General features: G+C 45.2%; 1 protein-coding gene across 32 annotated transcripts in view; it reads left to right on the plus strand.

Moving 5' to 3' along the window:
- The window catches only part of Etl4 (enhancer trap locus 4), a 463,673-nt gene that overhangs the window by 434,143 nt on the left and 13,624 nt on the right, over positions 1-15,906 (plus strand). For all 32 annotated transcript variants that reach the window (XM_063276268.1, XM_008771907.4, XM_039096217.2 and 29 more), the window contains 5 exons: positions 6,892-7,067; positions 10,424-10,554; positions 11,065-11,212; positions 12,548-12,995; positions 15,180-15,366. In XM_063276268.1, the coding sequence (XP_063132338.1) occupies positions 6,892-7,067; positions 10,424-10,554; positions 11,065-11,212; positions 12,548-12,995; positions 15,180-15,366 (1,090 nt within the window). The remainder of the gene's footprint in view (positions 1-6,891; positions 7,068-10,423; positions 10,555-11,064; positions 11,213-12,547; positions 12,996-15,179; positions 15,367-15,906) is intronic.

Consider the following 15,906-nt stretch of genomic DNA (forward strand, 5'->3'; position numbering starts at 1 on the left):
GCAGGTAAGTGAGTGACTCTAGACTATCCTGGGGTTAGAAGTATTGCTCTCAGGTTATCACGAATGCTCAGTCCAGTAAGATTGTAGACCCGCTGGGAACAGTTATCTATCACAAATGCCAAAGTGAATGGGAATGAGTACTCTACCACTCTGTAAGCCCAGAAGGAGATGGTAACTTAAATCACCCCAAACCGTGTACCTCCTCTTACCCACTGGTCAGCTGTATGCTCTACGCCATCAGATTTGCTGTAAGCCACAAGCCAAAGAGATAGTTACACTGTTGTGTTCTCATGCTCAGGTAACCTGGCAACAAGGAACTTTGCAATTCAACAGATGTTTTCTTCACAAGCTGATATACTTCATCCATTGCTTTTTCTGAGATGGTTTGTAAATAAAAATCCACTTTTTCTAATGGTGAATAGTTCCTTTCCTACAGTATAGAGTATGTCCCAGTATATAGACTTTTTTTCCCCTAAGAGAATTCCAGACCTACAAACGTGACTGTGTGTCTGTCCCTCTCTGAGTTGGGAGGAGAGAAATCTATTTCTGGAAGAAAACAAGTTCTGTAGAGACCACAGTTAGGACTTCACCCAAATTTTTAAAAAATGCATACATTCTACTGTTCCAATTCATACATTTTTCCCTTGGCCCTTTATCTCTTCATTTGGGCTTTCTGATAAAAAAAAAAAAATCAGGTTATTCTGAACTTAGTGTTACATTTTTAAGATTTTTGAGAATCTGCTGTTTTTTCCCCTGGTGAGGGAGGATCAACACTGAGGAAGAGACAGCAGTACACAGAGCTCTAGGATCCTCCCTTATGTAATTCAACAGTTACCAAGCTGCAGTCAGATCTCAGACAAGGGACTACCTAAGATGGTGAGGCCACACCCAGACAACATGTATCCATGACCAGACATTGTTTGTTTTGTTCCCTGAAGCCTTGGGAGGTCTTACATGGGTGGTTAGGAGTCATTCTGGGGTCTGGTTCTCATTCCCAAACTCCCTGGTTTGTGGTCTAACCACTGCTCAGTGTTACTGGTAGACTGACAGCATCTGGTCTATTTTGCTAGCTAGCCATGTTGTCAAGACTGGTAAGTCAGGGATGAGCACGGAGTCACCTAGAAAGTCAGGGATGAGCATGGGAGGTGTGGGGCTAGTTTGAGGCAGTTGGGTTTAGATTTAAACAGTTTCCTACATTATTCATAAAGTTGACATGGATAGCTCACTTGGCCCAATTAAAGACTGAGTGGCCAAGAACATTCTAAGTACACTTATAAAAATGTCAGGGGCATTTCCAATAAATTGTGTTTGCAGCTAAGAGGGAGTGGTTGCAGTTCCACTCTCCATCCCATGATTGACAACTCGAGACCATGACTTGCAAATGCTGGACAACAGACAGCACGGGCCTGGGTTGCTCAGAAAACACAGGAGGTGAATCCTACCAATGAGTGTGCATCTGCCTGGAGGAACTTTCCAGATGTGATGGTGACACTTAAGCAGCCCTGGGATCATCTTGCTCAGCAAAGGAGATACAAGCAAGTTCAGAGAGCTGAAGCAGCTAGCACCTACAGAATGGAGGCCAAAGAGAAGTCTCTGTACAGAAAGAGCTAAGCTGTGGGCCAGCTATCGAGTAATAAGCCAAGCACGTGTATCTTGAACAGACCTCTGAGGCAGGCAAAGACCATGCGGGTAAACCACCAAGCCAAAGTCTTCCTAGAGACCACCCAGACCTGGAGAAATTCAAGTTTTGGCTAGCAAGAGTTAAGAGGCCATATTGGATACTTCAGCATGAAGTACAGACTAGAAAAAGGCTACACTCCAGTGTTCAGACTAAACCAGTCTGAGTGTAAAGATTACCCTAGAGATTCTCCCCGCAAAGCTTAAAAATAATTCAATAACAAAATGAACCTCACATAACTGGACCATCAGAGAACAGCCAAAGTCTGTAAGAAGAATGAAATCTAATAGTCGGTGCCTAACATGCAATCACAAACTGCTAGATATGAATGATGGTGAAAAATACAGTCTAGGAAGACTCAGCCAATGGAAACCAACCAGAAGGGATGGGGATAATTGCATTCGTAGGCAAGACTTCAAAAAGCTACCCAGACTATTCTCAAAGATTTGGAAGAAAGCTTTAAGAGATTAAGGGTAGAAAAAAATATGTAAGTGGAGCTTTTGATAGTTAAAAACACACACAGTAGGGCTGGAGAGATGGTTCAGTGGTTAAGAGCACTGGCTGCTCTTCCAGAGGACCGGGGTTCAATTCCCAGCAACCACATGGCAGCTCACCACTGTCTGTAGCACTAGTTCCAGGAGACTGAACACCTTCACACAGACGTGCATGCAGGCAAATCATACTGTGGATTAATAAAAAATAAATAAGCTGGGTTCTGTTGTTTTAAATCGCACGGTATCTAGATAGTCTTAAAACATGAACTGCTGGCCAAGGAACACAATAGGAAACAGCAACAGAAACCATTCAAAGTTGAAAAGGAATTACATTGAAAATCGGTGACCCATAAAAGAGTATTAAAGCGTCAGTGGGGAGAGGGAAACTATTGTGAGAGAGAGAGAGAGAGGGTACAATTTTTCCAACTTTAATGAAGGTTATAAATCCACAGACTAAAGAGCCCAGTAAACACACAGAGTTGTGAACACAAAGGAAAACACGTCCTCCGTGGATATGAGAAAACAAGGATCAATAGAAAAGACAGAAGGGGGAGTCACTTCACACAGGGAAACATACATCAGGATCAATAATGACTAAGTCAGAAACAAGACAAGACAGACTCGTCAAAGGCTCAAGAGGGTGGAGGTGGGGACTCTCTAAGAAAAGAGGATAAAAAAAAATGTTAAAGAAAAGAAGATACTTAGTGTCGACTCCTGCATGAAATCTGTGTTACTATGTCTTGGTTAGCTTTATTGTGATGAATACAAAATCCAAGCAGTTGGGAGAGGAGGGCTTTGATTTACATTTTCCAGTCAGTCCATCCTGAAGGAAAGTCAGATCAAGAAGTGAAGCAGAAGCCATGGAGGGGCGCTGTTTCCTGGCTTGCTCTCCCATGGCTTGCTCAGCCTGCTTTCCTATACAAACCAAGGACCACCAGCCCGGTAGTGACAGTGCCCACATGGGCTGGGCCCTCACACATGAATCATTCATCAAGAAAATGCCCCACAGGCATGTCCACCGGCCAATCAGATGGAGGCATTTCTCAATTGACATGCCCTTTTCCTAGCTGAGTCCAGCTTAGACTAACCAGCACCTACCCTATAGCCCTTGCACAAGTAGATGTATCAAACCATTAACAAAATAATAGCAATAAAGTTGGTAATGTACTAGATCTTTCAAGTATACAGAGTATTAGCATAGAAATATAAGCTGCCGTGTTTGGCCTCAAGCAGAATCAAAAGGCATATCCTCTCAGTAAATACAAGAGACATGTGCTAGAACTCTCCATCAGTGATGTTCTCAGCAGTCTTCAGGAAGGAAGACCCTTCCTCAGCCCAAAGGAAATGGTATTGGTAGCGAAACCTATTCTGTGGTCTTATCAAACGCATCAAGGATCTGCGCTAGCAAAGGAAAGCATGCTTTTCTTACAAACGACACGATTGCACATGAAACCGAAACAAAAGCACTATTAAAAATAAGTGACATTAGCAAGATCACCAGAATCAAGTCAAAGCACAAACCATTCAGTATGTCCACACAAGGGAATGTCACTCAGCCATAAGAAAGAATGACATACTGAAACAACATGGCTGTAATCTCAAAAGCTCTGTGCTGGGCTGGGAGTGTGGCTCGTGGGCAGAGCAGTTGCCTTGCACATGCAAGGTCCTGAGTTCAAGTCCACACTGGGGCTGGGAGTACAGAATGAAAGAACCCAGACGTCACATCTTGGAGAATGACTATGTCGTTCCATTTGCATGATGTCCTAGGACTTGAGGAACGATTTTATACCAACAGGAGTACAGACAGATGGCTTCCTTGGGCTAAAGTTTGCAAACTCCAAGGATCATGAGGGAAATGTCTGGAGTAACGAGAAAATGCTGTCTCTCTTTTTAAATGGCATTTACTGATTTGTGGACTCGTGGAACTGTGTCAAAATGTAAGGGTGTATATCTCACTGTTTGTGCACTCTCTTCCCCAGAGTAGATGTTCTTTTAACAACTGAAACGTAGGTCTTACCAATCCTCTCAGATACTGGCAGCGGCTTAGGAGAGAGCGGTGGATCCACATCTCGCCCTCCGCTTTCCTTTTTTGCCCTCTGCTGGGATGAACGGGGCAGTCTGATGACCAAGACATGGTGGCAGTAACAGCACAGGATAGATAGAATAGGGAAGTGCACTAAAAACCTAATTAGCACAGCATTTCTTCCTTTAGGAATCCCTCCTCACAGGGGCAGGAGAAGTTCCCTCTCCGTTCCCCTCTGCTGAATTCCACAGAGCTCCTGTCTGAAAAGGAGACAAAACCTAGCCCTCAGGAATAGCTGCTCCTCTTCTACTCTGCTAACAGAGCAGCTCTACTATTTCGTGCAATTGTCTTCTTCCAAACTATCCACAGCTGTCAGAAATGTTACATCACATGCACCCACGGTGTGCCAGAAAGGCACCCACAGCCTGGAACAAGGCTCTTGTCTACACAGAACAGCTTGGGAGTCATGATAAAATGACCTCTCTCTAATCTGGATTGAACCCACACAACCAAATAAGCCAGAACTAAGCACACGGCCTCTGGAGGTGGGGGGATTTCTACTTCCTACCTCTCAAATTCCAATTTGAAAGGTTCTCCCAGCAATACTTCCTATGCTGCATAGACATGTTAGTGTGTTAGTGTTGCTACCTACAGCATCATTTGTGCTTCTTTCACGGTGGGGTGTAAGCAGGAGGGTTGTACCAGAGGGCTATGTCCTACCTCATGGCTCAGTGATACCAACCCTACTTTTCTAGACTGTGACACTGTCCTTGGTGGTAAAATACACTCACCCAGGAAGTTAAAAAAAAAAAAAATCCTGATGCCTAGTTTGCATCCCAAAGCAGTTAAATCCAGTTCTTCTCTCACAAGCACCCAGGCACCCATAACTCTGACAAATATTTAATTATGTACTTCTCTGTGTCAGACATATCCAGCTCCACTCACTGTCCCTCTCCATCATGGCAGAGTCCTGTGGCACTTGCTCCACAGTCCAGAATTCGAGCCCAGCTTTTCATAGAAGACCGTGCTGCCTTTATGTTTCATTGACCTCCATATACAGTGTCACCCGTAGACCTACCATAGTCTCTGCACCACAGTCAGGCTGACCCCAAGGCTTATCCGAGCTGGTGGCTCACTCCGTAATTCAACCACTTAGAGAACGATTCTGGGTTCTCCACTGCTCTCTGTTATCAATGTGGCTGCTTAAGTTTGTTTCTTCAAAAAGGTGTTATCGGATCCTCTTTCTAGAGCAGAAATTAGCAAGCAGGAGGGAAGATCATTTCAGGAGGTAGAAGTAGCAGGTTCAAGGTCACTGTGGCAGAAAGGAGCTAGTTCAGTGCGTCAGAAAGACCAAAGGATGCTGATGTGACCATGGGAAGTGTAGGAAGCAAACCTGAGAAGACAGTAGATGGGGAAGTACAGACAGCAGAGGAGGTGCCTGTCTGCTATGGACTGACTGATCCTAGAGGCACAGTGAAGGGACATTAGCAAAGTCCGGTCACCAAGGCCACAGAGGTCATCAAGAACGGCACAATTCTATTTGGCACTCACCCAGACACACACCCAGTAATCACACAGAGTCATACACGGACACTGGAACCCTCCAATGGGGCTTTGAAAGAGTGGTACCACAGTCAAAGTGTTCTTCCTCTCAGAGTGAAGAGATAATGGGTCAGATGACAACGGTGTCCCCAGTCCTGTGAGGTGATAACTTGTAGTAGAGAAGGATCCAGAAACCAATGCAAACAACTGAATGCCACTCTGGTGTTGCATGTTGCAGGAGGACTTAGAGATAGTGGAATGAGTAAAACACAGTTGCTGAAAGTCTGTTCTCTTTGTGGACGTGTGAAAGCCTAGCATTGTCCTGCCCCAAGGATGCAAGTGTTGGTAAGCATCTTCTGAAGAGTAGCTGCAAACGTACATGCTCTTTGCTCCATGTGGTGAAAGACCAGTGAGCTCTGGAGACCGTGTAGAAATTATAGGGTTAGATACGAGTGCAACTTTTTTCAGATCCAGTGAAATTGGTAAATTCCCGAGAGCCTCTGTCTCACCTGATCTCATTCTCACTGCCACCGTCAATACTGAGTCCACATGGTAAGGAGCTATGACTCCGTGTTGGTGAGACATGGATGGAATCAAACAAACCAGACAGATTCACCTTCTGAAGACATTCTGAAAAATTCCCATCAAGCCAATGGTTGTTGACAATTCATGAGAAACTCAGAGTAGCCCTGTCAAGGAGAACAGATCCCACCTCAGGAGGGAAAAGTAAAGTGAAGAGCAGGGAAGTCCAACCAAGTGTCTGGTGGGTAAGAGGGCTGATTGATCTCTTGGCTTCCAACGCTAGTACTCGACTCTGATCTATAAAGTCATGTCCGTGAGAGTTTGTGCTGTGTGTGTGTGTGTGTGTGTGTGTGTGTGTGTGTGTGTGTGTGTGTGACAGTAGTCAAAGAGTAGAAAGGACTCTACCTTCTTTTTAGGTACAGATACTGAAGTTCAGCTGTCAGTTGCCTGATAAAACCCAGCTGTTCTTGGAGGAAGCAATCCTGTATACAGTCCTTGCTTTCTTTTTCTTACCGAAATAAAGATTCAGCTGTGGGTTTTCTCTGCACCCACTTCTGAAGACTGCAGGACATTCAGGCTTCATGGTGGCAGACAAGCGAAGCCAATGGAGGCTGATTTCTTTTGTTCAACAGCTGCAGAACCAGGAGATTCTGAGGGCGATGATGAAGAAGGCTGAGCTGGAAATCAGTAGCAAAGTGAAAGAGACCATGAAGAGACTGGAGGATCCGGTGCAACGCCAGCGCACCCTGGTGGAGCAAGAGAGACAGAAGTATCTCCATGAAGAAGAGCGAATAGTCAAAAAGTTACGGTGAGTGCCTGTCATCCTGAGGAGAAAAACTGTCTTTCTTCACAGGGTGCCTTTCTTAGCTGGTATTTTTCTCTTACTCTTTAATAAGTACCTTTTGTGTATGCCAGAGATCTGATGAACCTGGTATCTGTTATTCCAAGCGTCCCTCCCTTAAGGCCTGTGGAACTCAACAGTCCCCATGACAACATGTCTCAGGATCATGAAAGTGTGGGACATCCTTAAAGAACCACAGGGGTATGGATTGGCAGGAGGGCTGGGTACATGGTACTAATGACCTCTCATATTTGAACTGTGTCATTCTTGTTGGCATGGTGCCTTCTGTAGACCACACTCCTGCTTTGCAGACCTGCTTGGTACCTGTGCTGGCAAAGACTGTACGATTGTGGGAACCCACAGTAGAACCAGAGAGCCAACTCTAGAATGTTGTCCTCTGACCTCTCTGCATGTGTCCCCCTGCAAGCACAGCTGCACATCATATATACACACAACACTAATTTACAAGTTATGGAATATATCCTTAATATTATCATAAGTGTTTCTTATATCTTTTTTTTTTTTTTTTTGGTTCTTTTTTTCGGAGCTGGGGACCGAACCCAGGGCCTTGCGCTTCCTAGGCAAGTGCTCTACCACTGAGCTAAATCCCCAACCCCTTCTTATATCTTAAGTAGATGTAGATTAGGACAACTGGGTGGGTCAGTACGCAGGAGAGTGGGGCTTAGATAAGGTGAGTGGTAACTAACTGACTTGGGGAGACGGAGAAGCAATGACTGTTCTTTGCTGGCCCTGTCCCTGTCCCTGTCCCTTTCCCCTTCCCTCTCATCTCCAGAAAAGAAATGCTCTCGTAGAACCTGTTAGCTTAGGTCCTCCAAGTGTGAGGACAGAGAAGTGAAAGTGAGGTTTAAAAGAACAGAGAAAAATTGAGTCAAGATCTTTCGTGGTTTCCTACATGTGAAATAAGGGCTCTTAATAAGAATCAGACTAAGTTCATTTTAACAAACAATACGCTTCTTTTTGGCAAAGTCAAATGAAAAGCAGCTTAAGGCAATGCTGAAATCTGGAGCCCCCGTGAGTGTCTGACGTCTCGTTGGGCAAAGCCTACATTTCAAAAGCCCATTGATGACTTTCAGAAGACGGTCTGCATTCATTTTCAGCTGCACTGTCTCCTTTTCAATCTTTGAATTAATAAAAGTGGCCTTCAGAGCTTTAAATAGGAATCGTGCGCACATGAGTTGGCGGAATGACGTGTCAGAGGTTCCCTGCTGTCCAGCAAAGGGGAGTTTGGGGATCTTTGGGTCGCAGGGCAATGACGCACAGGAGGCAGACTGTGTAAGAGAAATTAAAATAGGATTTTATCTGGATGGAGTGGCTTTGGGTCATCTCCTTGGAGGAGTATTTGCGTATTGGCCATTGTGTGGGTGGTTGAAGGAACTGGGATAGCTCTAGGGTCTTAGGTTGAAGGGGCTTCACCAAAGCCTAAAGGTATGCAGGAGACTGCTTGGTCTACTGGGGAATCTCCCTCACCAACGGATCATATTAGAGGCCTGACAAGGATTGGTCCATCTCCACCTCAAGGAGCAGCAGCTACATGTGTCCAGTGGCTATGCTCACATAGATAGCACCAGGGGTGTTTAACTAATGCAGACACAGTGGAGCCACGGTGTCCCCTTTGGCCCTAACGGGCTAGCCTTTCTTCTGAGATTTCTGTATCAGAATGGCTGGCATCACCAAATGCTTCATCTCCCTGCTTAGAAGAGGTCAAATGTGCCATGTGTGACTTCGTCCTTGAATGCATGCCCTGTCCTGCCAGACTCCCTCCTCCTGTGGCTGCCTTAGGTCCCTTCCACACACCCACCTAGAGGAAAGGTCCTATACCACCTCTGCAATGGCAGTCCTCTACTCCACTAAGGCTCCAGGAGGTACAGTCGCCGTTCACTTACTGCCATCTAGTGGTCTTGCATTTCTCAGCACCCTGTCCCTCAGGAAAAGCTGTCTCTTGAATTTGCAGGCAACTTGAAAGGATACAAACCTATGGGTTAGTAAAGATGCCAGGGCAGGAGTTAGTATCTGTTCGTTCTCTCTCTCTCTCTCTCTCTCTCTCTCTCTCTCTCTCTCTCTCTCTCTCTCTCTCTCTCCCCCCCCCCTTACCCTTTCATCCCTCCAGAAATCAGATCTCTAAGTGCTTACTCATAAGAAGAGAGAAGAGAGGCAGTCATTGTTGATGGGACAATCAGATAGACTAGAGGTTATCCATTAGGGCTCTCTCTTCCCCAGGGACATTTGACAACGTCAAGGAACATTCACATGTGTCACAAATTACTGGAATTTGGGATTGCTTGCTACTGGTAGGCAACAGGTAGAGGCCAGGGATGCAGCTAAACATCCTTTAGTGCACAAGACAGTCCTGAACTAAAAATGAAGTTATTTGGTTCAAAATGTCAGGTACCAAAGTTGAGAAGCCTGGTTGTCTGAAGTGAACCAGCACACTTCACTGTAGCACTGACTCATGCCCCTTCCCATGCCATGGCCCCCACCCCATCCAACCCCCCAATATCCCATCCCTCCACCCCCGGTGTCCTGCCTCCATTTCTAGTCCATCAGTACTTTCTTCCCTCTGTCTTTCTCTCCCTTCCTTCCTGGTCACCAAGTATACACATTGTTCTCTTGGCTAGCATGAATGCAACTGAAAGTTAAGAATATCTCCCACGGGCTGGAGAAATGGCTCAGTGGTTAAGAGCACTGACTGCTCTACCAGAGGTCCTGAGTTCAAATCCCAGCAACCACATGGTGGCTCACAACCATCTGTAATGAGATCTGATGTCCTCTTCTGGTGTGTCTGAAGACAGTGACAGTGTACTCACATATATAAATAAATAAATCTTAAAGAAAAAAAAAAAGAATATCTCCCACAGGGCTGGAGAGATTGCTCAGTGGTTAAGAGCACTGGCTGCTCTTCCAGAGGTCCTGAGTTCAATTCCCATCATCCACATGGTGGTTCACAACCATCTGTAATGAGTCTGATGCCCTCTTTTTGTATGTCTGAAGACAGCTACAGTGTGCTTATACATAATAAATAAGTAAAATATGTTTTAAAAAAAAGAGTATCTTCCACAAGCCACAAGTGCTCCACTGCCACCCCTGTCCAACTTGAGCCTCAAATGAGACACAGGAGAGCCCTCCTATTTCTGCATTACACATCTATGCAATGTTCCAAAGTAAACTACTATTGACTGTGCTCCCACCTCCTCCTTGGAAGCTTAAGACAGGGCAGAGACATAGCAGAAAATGGGGGAGCACCCTGCACCCGTCCTTTCGGAGACTCCATGCTCAGTTCCGTCTGTTCTCTGCCTCCCCCACAGTGAGCTGGAGGACTTTGTTGAGGACTTGAAGAAGGACTCTTCGTCTGCTGGCCGAGTGGTGACCCTGAAAGATGTGGAGGATGGGGCTTTCCTCCTGCGGCAAGTGGGAGAAGCTGTGGCCACTCTCAAAGGTGAGCCTTCCGCCGGAAGTGTGCTGCTTGGGCTGTTTCAAATATGGACCTGCCGTCCTATCTTACTTAGGAAGCTGAGGCAGGAGGATCCCTTAAACTCAGTTGACAGCAGACTAGGAAAACAGTGAGACCTTGTTTCCAATAAACATGTAAATAAATAAACAATCCTGGGACAGAAAAAAAGAGTCATTCAAGACTCCTTAGAGGACCTTTATAAAGGATACTGAAGATGGAAATCAAACGATACAACTAGAACATTCTATTCCCTTTCACTGAGCTTACAGACATACCAAACTCAGCCCTAACTTTCAGTTACCTCATTCATAATACACAGGGAATAGACCCAGAGGTGCTGTGACCTCGTCCAGTGTCCCTTGGTTTGACCATCTTCTGTGTTTTCACCCCACTGTAGACATGGTGCTTCTCTGTGCTACCCTGGGTCGCAGGAGTGGGGTGGGCCTGGTCACTCTGCCTTCCTATTCCGTAAATCACTGCTGGTTTGGCCTGCAGGGGAATTTCCGACCTTGCAAAATAAAATGCGTGCTGTCCTGCGCATAGAAGTGGAGGCGGTGAGGTTCCTGAAGGAAGAACCACACAAGCTGGACAGTCTGCTGAAGCGAGTGAGGAGCATGACAGATGTCCTGACGATGTTACGGAGGTGACGTCACTGTAGCGGTCCTGCTGGGCTGGCCTGGGGGAGGGGACGCTCAAAGGCTGGTGTTCAAAGAGCCTATTCTTAGTATCATCATGACTTATCACTCCTTGTTTAGAGCATCCTGAGGAACTGCTTCCGCCCCCAAACATTTGTTGTAATATGGCTTGGGGGTCTAATTCCTCAGACTTTTTGCATTGTCTCCATTCTAGGCTTTTAAATTACTCGTCATGTGTTGGGCTTTAATGGTAGTGTATGCACCTGTATTTGATTCCCACTTCTATGAAGACTTAACAATGAATTTAAAAATAGAATGAGATAAGTAAATATTTAAATATTGCTTTTTTTAAAGCAGTAGATGTTCTGTTTTGTAATATTTTATAGATGAGAAACAAATTAAGATAAGCGATTAGCCTCCTTCGCCTTGCAGGTGTAGGAGACTTCAAATAGAGAAACTGAGTTAAGTGTTCGTCTACTGAAAGAGTGTCTGAGAGCATGCTGGTCCCACCCAGGAAAGAAGTTAAGCATCCCTAAGTGGACCTGCTCATCAAAGATTATTCCTATGTAGAACGATCTGGAGAAACCACTGTCTGATCTGTAGCTTTCAATAATGAATAATGAATCTCACACCTGGTATAAACGTGTTCACAAAGGCATACGGATATAAATCAGTTGTAGAACACTTTTCCAGCATGTTCGTAGTCCTGGGTACCACCCCACACACTGTAAAAAAAAAAAAAGAAAAGTGAAGCCATCCAAACGAAAGACGATGGGGTAAGCACACCTTAATTTAGAGTAACAGTGGGCCTTGGATTTGAAAGACTTGCTTGAGTCCACTTAAAGGGAAGGATAGCAACAAGGTGATATACAGACTGACATGTCTCACAGTCCAACAAGAATTGGGGGACTTCTAGAAGCTTCTGAGTGAGAATTGAGTGTACTTGGGAGCATCAGGCCAAGGTCAGGTGGAAGAGTAATTATTGCTAGACGTGTGTTCACTTCTATTCACCGCCACCAAACAGTGAGGGGCTAGACTCAGTTTGGACACAAAGCATTACCATCAGAGAAAGATTCTATCTCTTGGGGTTGATAGCATGGCTCAGTGGTTAAGAGCACTTGCCACAAAGCATAAGGACCTGAGTTCAGATCCCTAGAACCCTTGTAAGCCAGGTACAAAAGCATGAGTCTCTACAACAAGATGGGAAGCAGTGTCCGACTCTATACACACATGAGCAAGGCCACACACACACACACACAAACACACACACACTACCACCTTTTGAAGAGAGCACAGAGGGAGATTCACCACCATTTAACACCACTGTGCATGGTTTTTCCTAGGCATGTCACTGATGGGCTCCTGAAGGGCACAGATGCAGCCCAGGCCGCACAGTATGTTGCCATGGAGAAGGCCACGGCTGCAGAGGTCCTGAAGCATCAGGAAGAGACGACTCACGCTCCTGGGCAGCCCCTCCACTGTAGCACTGGAAGCCCTGGTGATGTGAAGTCAGAAGTAGTACCCCTATCCACCATGACAGTTCACCATGTACAGAGCTCGCCTGTGGTCATGCAACCCTCCCAGCACTCCTCAGCCCTGACAAACCCAGCCCAGAACTTGCCTGGAGGGACCAGACCCCACACAGCCATCTCACAGGAAGTAATTTCTTCACCACAGTCGGCTCCAGCCCCCCAGTCCCCTCAGACCCCACTGAATGGATCCTCTGTGCAGAGCTTGTTCATCGAGGAAATCCACAGTGTGAGTGCCAAGAACAGGGCAGTGTCCATTGAGGTAAAGTCCTTTTTCTGTTTCTTACAACCTATAAACATAGCCTTTCCTGCAAGGAATTTTTGCATATTTAAATACCAATGTATGTATATGAGAGTGTGTGTGTGTGTGTGGTGTGTGTGTGTGTGTGTGTGTGTGTGTGTGTGAGTGTGAAATAGGACTGTGTGTTCACATAAATACAATTTGAATCAAACATACAGTTTGACTAAAGATAGCTTTTTATCGATATTTAGGGTTTTGTTGTTGTTTGTTTTTAGATTTTTGTAGAAACAGAATACAGTTTAGGGTTGAGGAAAAGGTCATCAGGTGTGAGAAGACGAGCCCTGACCTGGACGACACTGGGTCAGTGGTGTGCTGGTAAATGTTGAACAGCCAACACGCCTGGGCACAGGCCTGGGATCTGGTATGCTCATCTAAGGTAGCTGAGTGTAAGTTTACAGAGAAACGAAGCGGTGAGTTTTCTGAGCCAGTGCACCCTGAGCTAGCTGGGAAGTTACTGTAACAGTCTAAGAATGAAAATGGAGCAGTAGGCACAGTAGGGAGCGCCTGTAACTACAGCCGTTGGGAGGCTCAAGCAGGAACGTTGGGAACTGGAAGGCAGCCTGGGTTACACAGTAGGATGCTGAGTGGGAAGAGGGCAACAAGCCTTTGCCCAGCACATGCTGGTTTCTGGGTTCCTCATCACTGGGAGAAAAACAAATCAAATGACATCCAAGAAAAAGCCAACATGCTGTTTTAAATATATTTTGCTTTCCTGGCTTTCTCTTTCCCCTAATTTCAAAGCCTTTCCCCCATTCTGTCTCCAGCAACCATCATACCCCACTTTTCTCTGTCTTACAAATCACTATGTGTGTTTGGATGACTTCTTAAGACCTCCATGGCCATACCGATGCAGCCCCTAGACATGAAGTAGTTTCCAATCCATAAGCAGTGTCTGCATCCTGATATATGTCACCTATTTAAACATTGCTTATTGAGGAAGGGATAGAAGGTTGTTGGTAGAGCGTGACTCCGTCCCCAACACTAGACAGGGGTGAGGGGTGGGAGGATTGCATTCCCTTACTTAAAGGACATTAGTGTGACATTTTTACTTTATAAACATCTACTAAGAACTTGATGGGCATGATTATCAATAAAATGTGTATATTTCAAACTGTGAAAGGATACTTAGGAATTCTCTCTGAAGATGCCTAGGACCCTCCTTATCCCTGGGCCATTGTTAAATTTTAATTCATTCACTCATCCCTGCTATCCCTCATAGGTTCTGGGTCACTAGTGAGCCAGGCTCACCTGTTTATGGCTCACCAAGTACATGCCAGATGGTCAGTGCTAAGGAGGAAAACACAGGAGGCTGATGGTGGTGGAGGGGGGCTTCTGTCTGTGTGATGTAAACCCTGAGCAAATGCCCCATCTCACTGGCCTACAAGATCTACCAGGACCCGGTGTTTCCAGTAGTCTTATTTAGTAGTCTTTCATCGTGCATAAACACTACTCATGGAGTGAAATTCCACTCAGCTTTCTGTGAAAATGACAGGATAATATGCTTTTAATAATATAAAGGTTTTTAAAATACTTGCATTTATCTCTTTCACGAACCTTGACTGGTCTAAGCAAATAATACCCTCCCATTGTATAAGAAAGGATGGCCCAAAGGTCATCATATTAAGTCTTGAGCAGAATTAGAATTGAGACAAAGGATTTTTCTTAACCTCAGTTTATTTTTGCAACTGATGAATGAAAACACAAAATTGTACATATTAATAGAGTACCATATGATATTTCAGTGCTTGAGTGCGTTATACAATCAAGATGTAGGTCTGTACTGTGGTTCTTAGTGAGTGAGTGGGTTTGTGTTTCTATTTTTTAAACACTCCTTTTGCAATGAAGGCTGAATTTAGAAAACAAAGTTTTAAGTAGAAAACACCTTTGAAAAGCAGCATTCCTCCCCATTTTAGTTTAGCATTAGCAGAAGTGTATGGGAAATGCTGAGCAGATGCCAGGGGCAGGTTTGAACTTCAGAGATAGCTTTTCTGTGGAGGAGTGTCACCTGGGCAATGTGGTAGAAATGAGGTGGACAAGGGCATTGTCACGTGACACACTGTGTTACACCCCATCAGCACTTCGGAATGAAATCTCTAAATCTTCTCTCCAGTTTTTAAGCTATCTGCAATTGTTGTTTCCCTTCAGAAGGCAGAAAGGAAATGGGAAGAAAAAAGGCAAAATCTGGAACACTATAACGGGAAGGAGTTTGAGAAGCTCCTGGAAGAAGCTCAGGTCAACATCATGAAGTCAATTCCAAACCTGGAGATGCCCCCAACTTCCAGCCCAGTGGCAAAGGGAGATGGGACAGCAGTGGATAAGCTGGAGCTGTCAGGTGAGAGCCAGCCTACAGCAGGCCTTGCAGACATGTACATTCTCACAGCCCTCAGTTCAGAGCCTGTCACCACAGAAGCTCCAGTGGGACAATAGGACCATGTCTTACTTTCTGATGGATTTCCCTGGTTCAGCAGGCAGTCATTTGCCACTAGACCTGATGACCCAATTTTAAGCCCAAAACCAATATGTAATAGAAGGGGAGAACAAACTCCTCTGAGTTGTCTTCTGACCTCAATGTGCAGGTCATAGAACACACACACACACACACACACACACACACACACACTCTCTCTCTCTCTCTCTCTCTCTCTCTCTCTCTCTCTCTCTGCAATCTTTTTTATAAAATAAACTTCCTGAGGAAATCAAGGCGCTGGAGGGGTAGTTAATTCTCCAAAAGCTGGCTTTTCTCCTCCAGTCCCTGGAGAGAATTCTGAGCCAGCTCGTTATATTTCTCGTTATATTTGGATCAAGAACCAATTGGGGAACAGGACCATAGCATCAGAACCATCCCTACGTGTGTCTTTGTTCTTTGTCACCA

The sequence above is a fragment of the Rattus norvegicus genome, chromosome 17, assembly GCF_036323735.1.
Source record: "Rattus norvegicus strain BN/NHsdMcwi chromosome 17, GRCr8, whole genome shotgun sequence".
NCBI classification, from domain to species: domain Eukaryota; kingdom Metazoa; phylum Chordata; class Mammalia; order Rodentia; family Muridae; genus Rattus; species Rattus norvegicus.